General features: G+C 42.7%; 1 protein-coding gene across 2 annotated transcripts in view; it reads left to right on the forward strand.

Moving 5' to 3' along the window:
- KPNA3 (karyopherin subunit alpha 3) overlaps positions 1-4,618 on the forward strand; it is a 47,644-nt gene extending 43,026 nt beyond the window's left edge. For both annotated transcript variants that reach the window (XM_038133931.1, XM_038133939.1), the window contains exon 17: positions 1,886-4,618. In XM_038133931.1, coding sequence (XP_037989859.1) covers positions 1,886-1,984 — 99 coding nt within the window. In that variant the 3' untranslated portion in view covers positions 1,985-4,618. The remainder of the gene's footprint in view (positions 1-1,885) is intronic.
- The last annotated feature ends 7,026 nt before the right edge of the window (positions 4,619-11,644 follow it).

Here is an 11,644-nt window from a genome sequence, read left to right on the forward strand (position 1 = left end):
GGACCATCTAGTATTTTGTTACATCCAGGTTAGGTGTTTTGACCCTCTGGTTCTGGCTCCTCCTGCTGCTGGCTGCTTGTGAGTTCCTGAGGAGCACTTCAACATGCAGTCTGAAGACACATTATCTTTCTAGGCTTTGCAGGGTGTCTGTAGTTACACAGCCTAGTAGAACTATGTTTTCAGTACTTCTCTTAAATTGAACTCTCTAAATGCCAGCTCTAACTTCAGAACTCAATAATTTTCAATTCATGGGCCCATCAAATGATTGGGAAGTTAGTCACCAGAGGTTAAGATATGTGAGAAGTTCCCTATGCCTGTAGTGATTCTGTGAGTAGCGTCCTAGAGTCTCCACAGAGGCTCTAAAACTTGTGTCTAACTGAAGAGCACAGTCTTGTTGATGTGGATGGAAAGTATCCCTGTTGAGGTTAGTACTCCCTTTTGTGCATTTACTTCATTTACTTTTTTCATTAATTCAATTTAATCTATGCCTGATGGGCTGAATATGCCTGCTTTACTCAAGAGCAGGACTTTCTGTCAGATTATTATGTTACTATGTTTTCTGGAGCTTCCTAAACTCAGAATTGTAGGAATTCCATAATTGCTCCAGGGACATAAGAGATTGGTTATGGTAGCCTGATTGGCAGTGTTATGATGGACTGTCCTGGAGTGTTCATGCCTTCTGTCACTTCAGGAGCTTCTGTAGTCTCATGAGATGTTGCTGGCTGCTTGATGTCTCTTCATTGCTAATCCCGTCTGTTCCTTTGCTGAGCCCTGTAACGTGCACGGTCTGTACTTTAGGACCAGCACTAACAGCTTCCTGACTTCAGTTTGGTGTGTTAAAGGCAGGTGAGCTTAGGTGGGGTTATCTGTAGTATCCCTGCAGAAGGCAGAAGTGCTGATTTATCAAGACAAAAACATTTTGCAAAACATTCTGAAACCAGACTCGATCTTCGTGTGGGCGTGACGTGCAGATTGTTGTGGTCACAAAAGGCCTCAGTCTCTTCCCCCTGGTTTAGACAGTGTCACCCAAAGTAAAGAGAAAGATTTTAGATGAGTCAGTTCTGATGTGTGCACTACGTCACGGCCAGGTCTCAGAAAGCTGTTCAGAGCCCCCACACAAGGGCTCTTTCCTGCTTCAGAATGACACATGATCTCAAATGAGGCTCAGAGAACAGTGCAGCTGGTGATTTGCAGGAGGATGGGTAGGGTTTGAAGTTGTGCATTTTGTTGCTACTGACCATGTTATTTGGTATTCCTTGAGGCTGTAAATACGACATTCTAACAGCTCAGAGGAAGCTGGGTGGAGTTGGCTGCTGATGCCTTTCACTCTGTATCCATAGAGCTATGAAGTACTTTTGATGTAAAACCAAGTTCAGATTGTGCTTATGAGACCTATATAAAACTGCTCTGAAATGAATTCTAAATCCTTCAAATTCTGATAGGAGATACTAAGAAGTCTTTTAAGCTTTATATAAGTGTTTCTATCAGCTGCTGATAAAAATATTTTTTCATGTTGAAAGAAAATGGGAGAAAATACAAAACTAATTTTGGAATCCACAACTAGTGATTAGCCAACTCCAGAAGTACTAAAAATTGGCACTGAAAATTAAACTGCATAGCTAAAATAGCAACTGCTTTGACCAAACAGCAGCACTGTCCCTAAATTACCATTACAATTTTCTGTTTCTCTAATGGTATTAGAACAGAGTTGATGTGTTGTTCTTTCCAAACATATTTGGGGAATTTAATTGGCAAAACTGATCTAATTTTACTGCGATAATACTTTAAAAAAAAAGAAAACATGAAGGTTTGTGAATTTCTTCTCTGTGTACCCAATCATGCAGGAAATGGGCCTCTCATGTGTTTCTGCTGTTGTGTTTTGTAGATTGATGAAGACCCCAGTCTCATTCCTGAAGCCACTCAAGGAGGTACTTACAACTTCGACCCAACGGCCAACCTTCAAACAAAAGAATTTAATTTTTAAGTTCAAAAAAAGTGCAGCTTCTCTTGTCCCACACCAGTACGAAGCACCGCCAGATGGCTACCAAGTGAAGAAACAAAAGGCTCCAAGACACACATGCCTCTTCGTTTTGATGCTTCTAAAGCAAGCCATGTATTGGTCACTTTGCAGTTGCCAAACATCACTATCACATGGACTGTAAATGCATATGCATGATCTCTTAAACTGTTTCAGAATTCTTTTTAACAGTCCCAACTACCTTTTTTTGCCTTTTTCCTGGTGCCACATGCTGACAACCGCAATCTGCAGTTTTGTTAAGAATATTCCATAGTGGTGGCACATTGGCTTTCCACGGAAAAGTAGCTTCTTTGGAAAATGGTGCGCTGTGGATCAAGACACTTTGGTATGATGCATACATTTTGGAAGACTTTACTGGGGCCCAGTTTGCTCTGAGCCTCCATCATCGTCCTCCACAAACATATTTTCATAAACTTTATGTGGAAGAATAGATTCAAAAATGCAAGCCAAATGAATTTCATTGGTGAAACTGAAATAAAAGTAACTTATAGAAACACAACACTTGGCAATTGATTAAACACTTAAGTTTAAAAGAAACAAAAAACTACTTCAGCTATCAGTAATTGATGTGTGTTCATTAACTGCCTCAGAAACCAGGGTTGGAGAATGAACTGTAGATTTGGACTGGTAAAGCTTTTGCCATTATACCTAATTTTTGAGAACAGCGAGCCCTATTTGACCACTCACTTCAGCCTGTGTGTTCCTGCTGTTTTGAAGTAATCAAATGCTGTGCATGGTATTTTACCTGAGCTACAACCTGTTATGGACTTGAACTTCTGTTTAAGCTGAAAGCAAGAATCCCAGACTGTAGAAAAAAATTCTGTCCAAAAACGTATTAGTTAAAAAGAATCTTGCTTTCAACTTTCAGTAGTCAATATCTTCTGTTTTAAATTGATAATTGGATATGGTTGATTTATATTGGGTTTAAACTGTGGAGCTTTCATGTTTACTGTAATTTAGTCTTAAACTATTTTTTACTTAGTAACCAGTGCTTATGATGATGTGGTTGGCAACAAACCAGCAACTACTTAGAAGCGTCATAAAAGCTTCATTCTTGGAGTATTGGAAGAATAATTCACAAGTTAGTCTCAAATCTTATTCATGTGATTAAAAACATACAAACTGGTTGATGTGTGAGGCTGTATCGAAGCTGCCGTTACTCAGCGTAAACCTGATGTGCAGCGCACATTAAATAACTTTCTGTAGGGTATGTGAAGTCATTGCTTTTGGAAAATCGCCTGACCCAGTCACTTTCAAAGGGATTTTGGTATTGCTGGGGTGAAGATCGGTAATTTTGAAATTCTTTAAGCTATCACACAAACTGGTTTTGTTGCTGTTGTTTACTGGGTGTAATTTCCCAATGCATTGATGTGAAGGGATAGAAAAATCTAAACTAATTTAGTTATTGGATGTGGGTTGTATTTACTGTGATGAAGATAAGGACAGATGCCATCAGAGCTTTGTGGATCAGCTGTTTTTCCACTGATGAACAACACATAGCAGGTGTGCATTCATTAAATATATATCTGCCAAGGTGGAGCCACTTTAAAGAGTGAGTTGTCTTGTATCTCAGCTGGATACAAGCGTATGTTTAAACTGCAAGATTTTTACTTGCTAGATAATCTGTTTTAATATAGTGGTTTGGCCTCTGATTATTTATAGGTTTTATAAATTTTAGAATCAATTTCTCTTTAAGGTGGCTCAGATTTTTCAACTCTTGTGCACATAAAATTGAGTTGAAGTTCATTGTGCCTTTTTTCTTTTCCCAGAAGTTGAGTTGAAGCTTCATATGGTAACTGCATCCTATTCACACACTATAGTCTAAAATCTTGAAACTGTGTGGTGTTCGCTAAAAAACTAAACAATAAAAAGTCAAAGTTAGGTAAGGTCACAAAGTTTTTGTGAAATTAGAGTTCCAGCAGATGTTATTGTGAACAAATATTTCCCCCCTTCTAATTCAGTCTAGTCTCCTGTACGCCATATAGACTGATGCATACCCGGTTCAGCCTACGCTCACTGTTGTTCTAGAGATTACATACAAATTGATGCTGAAACAACAGTTCTCCTCTCCTGTCAAGATTCGATCCTTTTCTTGCACTCAATGCATTACAACAAAAGTGAACATCGGAGAACTGGGTAAGGCAGGTCAAAGTGCTTGCTCAGTTCTTTCTGCTGTGACCTTATCAGCTTTTGATTGGGATTGCACCATTTCATAGTTAATAAAGGAAACAAAATATATTGCTGCACTTTTACGTTTTCAGAACAGTGTTTAAAATTGCATTGTTTTTATTATTTTTTTAAACTATCAGTTAAAATAGACTAAAATGTTCTTTCAAAGAGGCATCTAAATGTGTTCCTAATTTTGTATATGGGCTTAGGTTTTGTAACCAATAAAAAGCTGCTATCAAATACTATAAAACATTCAAGAACTTATTTTGAAGGTTACGGAACTGCTTAGTCTTCATGGATTGACTTAGGGGTTTTTGTCTTTGACTAGACATTAGTTAGCAGAACTCCGCATCAAAGTTTGAAGTATGTTACAAGTATGAATAAAGTAAGCTAATGCAGTCATCTCTGAAACTTTGGATACGGAGTTTTATACTTTTTATGGAGATGTTTCCCAGGTGTGTACAGGGACCCGTGGTGAGTGGGCTGCAGCTGTTCCATGTGGTCATTGAAATAGTGACTTCGGTTCAAGGGCTTGAAGGAGGACCAAGAGTGTCAAGGAACTTCCATAGTTGTCTTCTACCTCCAGAAACAGCCTTTGAGGCTCCTGGTGCAAGGCTGATTGCTGATTCAGCATTAATTTAAGCTCAGGATGCTGCACAAGGGTTGCCTGACTCCTGCCCAGTGTGGGGTAGGAGGAAGCGTGCACCAAAACTGGCCTTGGGCAGGACATCCTTTCCTGGCCAGTATCCCTCCCCCTGGCACAAGTGACCCCATTGGGGTGCTGCTTGGGAACAGCTTGGAAGTGTCAGAGATTTGCATTGTCCAGCAGCCTCCTAATTAGTACTGTCCTGCTTTAATTACAGGACAACACCAGTGGAAGGGGAGGCTGCTTGAACTGTTTGAAAGGTGCCTGTGACTGCAGCTGTGGCTTTGCCATCCTTTCTCTGTGTCTATTGACTGAGCTACCTGGAGAAACCCCTGTCTCCATGGGTGGGAGATGGAGATGAGCTTCCAGTGCTGTATTTAAGTCTTTACAAATGTTCATCCATGGGGATATAAAGGAAAAAGATTTCATGAGAACCTAATTCCCATTTTCTAAAGCTGTTCTTCAGCTTTCAGTTGACAAACTGAACTGCGTTGGGTTTTTGCGACCTGTTAATCATCCTCTAGATCCTACCTGGAGGACTTGAAAGACACTACATTGGAATAAATAATGCATTATTTTAAGACATGTCTTGCTTAGAAAGAGTAAAACATAGATGCTGTCTTAATGTTCCCCATACTTGTAAAAGTACAGACCCTTCTATTTTGTTTGCTTGATCTGCTAAACAGAGAAATGAGTAAGAAGAGCCACTGACAGGCAGATGTTTAATTGATTTTTTTGAATCTCAGTATGCTCGGTGGTAGTTGAGGCCCACTTCGTAATTCTCCTCTAATGCCCTCTAGATTCTGAATGTCATTCAAACTAGTCCTTTCCACCAAATGCAGTGTGTTGTGTTCCTTCTTTTTTGTTGCATAAAATGTATTCCTTTTTGTGGCATAATTATACTTCTATTCAAACATATGTAGGACAACAAATTATGCCAAGCCATTAGGAAGCCCTTTTCAGGAAGAAAAGGATAAAAACCCAATCAGTAGAAAACTGTGGGCTCCAGCAGGCAAAGCCTTGGGAGATTTTGCTGCAGGGGTTTGTTATGATTGTCACTGTCACCTTGACAGCAGCATGAGCTGGAGCTGCCTGAGATGCACAGGTCTGCTTCAGGCTGGGACATTACTTGAGGCTGCCCAGGAAAACTGCCTTGTGTCAAGATGCAGAGTTGGGAGCTAGAGCAGCTTTCTGCTTCCCTGATCCCGGTTTGTGTGTGCCCCATCCTGCCACAGAAACGGTAACGGGCAGGTCTGCTCCGTGCTGCTGGCTTGGCCTGGAGCTCTCCAGCTGCTGCTGCAGGCACACGAGCAGCTTCGTGTTCAAATGCACTCATGATCCAGCTTTCTTGAGCAGCAGCTCAGTTTGTAAAGGAACTTAAAAGCTGTTTTTTTTCCAACCTTAGTTGTAAGGTTTTAATGTTGGAGGGATCGCAACCTTGTGTATCACACCTCAAAATGTTAATAAGATGACTCTTTTGTTTTAAAGAAGGTTGGAGCCCTTAGGCCGCTCTCTGCCTTCATCTGTAGCAGTAGAATAGGTGAATGTCACCACCCAACCTCAGAGGAAGAATGGCAGGTTCTGTGAAGGATTTAGATACCCTGCAGGGAGACTTTTCCCTGGATGTGTTGGGCGAGCTGTGGGAGGAAGTTGGTTGTCAGTTTGCTCCATACACTAAATAGGCTCCAGGAACACAAAGGTGCGGAACATGGATTAACCATCCTCTTCCCTAAGTAGGGTCCTATGGAAAACTGGTGGTTGGATTTTTTAATGTGCTGAAATAAAGTGTAAAGGAGCTCATGTCTGCACCTGCTATCTGCAGGCTGATCATCATTAGTGGCTTTATTTGGTTGTTTTTAATCCTGATTCGTGGAGCCAGATGATAACCCATAACCCATTGTTTGTACACAAAGAGGGAGGATGAAATGAAAATATTTTGCCAGCGGGCTTCAGCAAGTTCAGTTCTAGGTTTGTGCAGAGAGATGCGCAAGGGAAGCTGCAGCTCTTGCCCTGAGATTAGACTCATCGCTGCTCTATCTGTTTGATGAAGTTCACAGATGGTTTCCCCTGCATTTTGTGCTTTTATATCCCAGTAGAACTTCCTGAAATCTGCATACTGCCTGCATGTTATAACATTGAAAATAAGGGATAAATTCCCTCTGTTCTTGCCCTGATCCCAGCTTGCAGGAGGTCTGGCCTAGTAATTGTGACAGTATTTACTTGACACCGGTTCTCTAGGGGTGGTTTGCCTGGTCATAGGTTTTGTCATGTTAAGCACAGCAGCACATAAATCTCAGGAGGTGATGGGTGTAGAGGGAGCATTTGGACTTATCAAATCGTCATGTTTTAAATCACATATGTAGACAAATGTGTTGCTTTTTCAAAAGAAAAGTGCTCCTTCAGTTGTTTCAGATCTCTCAGTCACTGCCTTTACCAGTTTAGAACAAATATCAAAAATTTTTGAAAAAAAGTGGCTAAACCCCCCACCTTTTTAATGTGTGTTTCTTTCAATTGCTGCTAAAATGTTGCATCTCACATGGAAAAATTCTGTCGAAAAGGCTCATTTGTGAACACCTACAGGGAGCTGGATGTGCTGGATACTTAGCAATAATACTTCCAGCTCTGTAATCTCAGTCTCAAATTCTCACATTTCAAGGCTCTGTGCTGAAATATTTATTGGGGTCATTAACAAGGTGGCACCTTGCTCCTGCAGCAGCAGCCTGCCTTTCTCCCTGCCATCGAACTGCTGGGGTTTTATGCAACCTCATTGTCAGCAGCATAGAGCCAAGAGTTTGCACTGAGCTTTGTGTGGCTATTATTATCCAGGGAGATGTTTTTTATGTGAACTCAAGCAAAGGTCTGTTCTCGAAATATTAATAACTGATGGAAAGGGAAAAAAATCACTTCTTGTAAAGGTCACAGTTTTCTCTGTATTTGATATTTTAGTCAACATCTAAACTCCTGAATTTTTCCAGTTTTACTCACCTCAATTGTGTATTAGTTTAAATTTAATAGAAGAAAGACTTTACCCCTAAAGATGGGAAAGAAAATTTGCAAATGTGAGTCCCGCATGTTCAGAAACAGAAGTTTACTGAGGTCCATGATTTTTCTTGATGTAACCTGGAGGCTGCTTCTTATGCTTCCAGTTGCAAGAACACAAAAGGTATTCCTCTGGGCCTTTGTTTGCTCTTACCCCAGTCCCAGTCACCTACTCAAAGAGAAGCACTGCAAGCACTGAAATGTTAACACTGAGGACTTGGGGGCGCTCTCCTCCCCCATTGGGAGTCATCAGACAACAGGGTGCTGAACTGCCTCTACATTCCTTCCAACCTAAGAGTGTGTGAGAGCTAAAAGCAGTGGCAGATAAGCAAAAACTCCTTGCTAGGTGGGTGTCAGTGCCAGCTGCAGGCTCTGTGCCTGGGGACTGATTTCCCAAGTCAGGCTGTCCCCCTCCAGTACACCAGAGGAAGTTGGTGTGGACATAATTTTGCTCCTTACTCAGTGTGTAGATGCTCAGGGTTATAAAAGAGATGGCTGGAACTGAGCCACTGCCTTGAGGCTGCCTAGCTTTTGTTTTACAGCTGAAATTTCCTGCACTGTCCCTGTTTTTTAGGTTTTGGGTGTTTTGGTGTTTTTTTTTTTTTAACAGCTGTATTATTTATATTGATATTCTATCATGTGTACAACCTGCAGTCTCAAAACTCACAGAAGGCATGTCATTTAAAACTCTTTCCTGGGGTATTACCTTCAAGAACATGGCAAGGAGATCCATGAAGTTCCAGCGCCAAAGAGACTGAAATAATTCACTGAGGATGCATCTCCTGGGAGGAACATGGCAGAGACTGTGCGATGCTCCTGCGTGGCCTGGACCAGGCGGGTCAGGGACTGCATTTCTGCAGGCTGCTGATCCAAGTGACAGGCAAGAGCAGGGTGAGCCAGGGCCAGCCCTGAGGGCACAGGAAGGCACAGCCTGGCAGAAGCCATTCTGAGGCATTTTCAGCCTCTCTCTCTGGTCGAGGCCCTCATCTTTCCCAGGGAATTAATTCTCCAAGGATCTGTTTTGCAGCAATTTTCCTGCCTCCAGCAGCACTTGTGCTCCCATGCAACAGTGGAGGTGGCCAACAGAGTCCTCAGCTCAGCCAGGGGAGGGTACAATAAGGTCATTTGTTACCTCTGCTGATGGTGCTGGGGGAACAGATAGCAATGTGAGTGTTCCTGTGGTGTGTGGAAGAAAGGTAGGGTGCAGAAAAGAACAACAAAAATACTGAGTTTGGATTTTATTTTTTTTTTAAATAGAGTGGAATCTCATTGAAGTAAACCACGAGTGCTTCTTCCCAGGGTGGAAATACAGGAGAATAAAGGTCTTGGCAAGGGAGAAAGCCTGGAGGAACCAAGGGGTCCTTCCTGCCAGGCTAAGGCGCCTGTGTCACCCAAAGGCCTGGGGTTGCCTGCAGCCATCTCCAGCAGGACATGCCCCCCCACCCTCCCAGTCATTCCTAGGCACTGTCTTTGCAGAGCTGCTTTTTCTCAGAAGCACGGTGGACATCGTGCCAAATCTTCCCAGGGCAGCTCTGGAGACTCAGGATTATTTTCCCATGTTTGCAGTCGAAAACCTGCTCTTCCTGCCTGAGCTCCCCTTGCTTTGCTAGTGATGCGTCCACCCCATCATGCAGAAATGGAGCATCCTCAGGAATGGTCTGTCATGTTTTGCCTCTGTATTGGCCTTCCCCAAGGAACAGGGAGAAGCTATTTCTCATCCTTGCGCCAGCTCACCTCACAGCTGGTGGAGTGCTGAACCGCGCTCCAGCCCTGTACTGACCCAAACCTCACGTCTCTGAAAACACTGCTTGTGTTGAAGGGTGGACTTTTAGCACTGGTCTTCATGTACACCATTATTAAACAAAAGGACTACTATTAAGTGCTGTCAAAAGCCAGAAAATCATGAGGTGTAAATTTTGTGTCTTTATAAGCAGAAGGACTGTCCCCTGATCCCCCAGGAAATGAGGGGCACTCTCTCCCAGCAGGTATTTTTCTTCCCCAGGAAACCCCCCAGTTTAGTCTTTCCAAAGTGCTTTCCCAACCATTATCAAACCTCACATGGGCCCATGTGACTTTGTTGTCTCTGTGCAGAAGCCAGTGGCTTTGTAACCCCACCACTGTTCGATTAAAAAGCAAATATTTCTCTTATGCCCAAGGCAAAGCGTTGCTGCAGAGCCACTGCTCATCAAGCAGGGGTTTTTGTGCAAGCGGTTGTGGCCTGTTGGAAAAAACCCCTCATTGCCACATCCAAACGTGTTTAGCCAGCACAGGCCAAAAAAAACCCTAATAAAAACCTGAGGCGTAAGGGAGAATTAAAGAACAGTTTGTCAGCTCTAGGAGCTCCAGGGGGATTGTTTGTGTGTCTCACAGCAATCAGCAGACGAGACATTGATGGTGCTGGTCTGGCTTAAAGCATTAGAACTTTGGAGGGGAGAAGTGTCCAGGTTGGATTGGAGCAGAGGTTTGTGCTTCTGGTTGGGCCACAGAGAGGCAGGTGGAGCACACACAGAGGGGGACACACTTGTCAGGTCTGGGTCACAGCAGCTGGTTAAATTATCTTTTTTTTTTTTTTTTTTCCCCTTTTGGCAGGAATTTTATGCAAGTGACACTGTGTGAGATGAGATGTGGGGATGATGCGCTCCTGGCCATGGATGCATCACTGAGTTCCTAGCCCAAATCCCAGCCTTCACCTGGCATTTTTAACAATATCCAGATGGCAGGTTCAGGGCTTTGACTCAAGCAAATGCATCATGAAAAAAATCAAGTGTGGGAAAGCTTAGATGAAGGCCAGTCAATTAACCCTTTGAAGCCTGTGATGTATTGAACAGTAGTTTGTCATTTGTCTTAATCATTAGTGCATGACTGGCTTTTAATATTATTTAGCACCAGTTTTGATTCTTTTAAGAGATGGCATCACACGCGGTTTTGCTCCTTGTTTTTTGTTGGTAACTTACCTGGGCAGAATCTTTATAGGTGGCATTTCAGGGTTTCTTCAAGAGGAAGAAATTACAGGTGTTAGGTGTATTAAGCAAAAATTAAGACATTCCACTATTATTAGTGAAGACATTAGACTATTAGACTATTATACAGCCCATCTCCTAACAAAAAAGGGGGATTGGAATCTTTTTTTTCCATATTGTATTTGAAAAGAAAGCTCTTCTTAGCCTTTAAAAAACTTCTTACTGATCTTTCTTCCCCCGAGCATTTTCCAGGTCTCTGGCTGCTGCCCAAACACTTCCCCCGAGCATTTTCCAGGTCTCTGGCTGCTGCCCAAACACTCTCCTCCCAGTGTTACATCCGGTCACAGATCCCTCTCATGCACCCAGTGCCTGCCTGTTCCCTCTTTAAATACTTTTGGCGACTGTCCATGCCCTCACCCCGCGGCCCTGGGATCTCATGGTTCCCCTCTGATTTCAGGCCCTTCAGCAATACTGAAACTCATCAGGGAAGCTCCCCCAAGAACTGCAGGACAAATGGCATGGAGCTCCATCTGAAAATAAAGCAGTGATGCCAGCAGCAGAAATCAGCTACTGTGCAAGTAGAAACTGTTTTGTGCCATGCACTGGCTGAAAAATGGAAGCTGTGAAGAGAGCAGGGAAAAGGTGAGTCACCCTTCCTGAGCTGGTGAAGAGGGAAAGATGAATCATCCTTCCTGGTTTTAATGTTGGTTGTTTGGGGGGTTTTCCCCCCCAGTTTGCTGCTTTCCTGCTCTCTGGAAGTGAAAATTTCTTTGTATGAATTAAAAAATAAAT

The sequence above is a fragment of the Motacilla alba genome, chromosome 1 (genome assembly GCF_015832195.1).
Source record: "Motacilla alba alba isolate MOTALB_02 chromosome 1, Motacilla_alba_V1.0_pri, whole genome shotgun sequence".
NCBI lineage: Eukaryota > Metazoa > Chordata > Aves > Passeriformes > Motacillidae > Motacilla > Motacilla alba.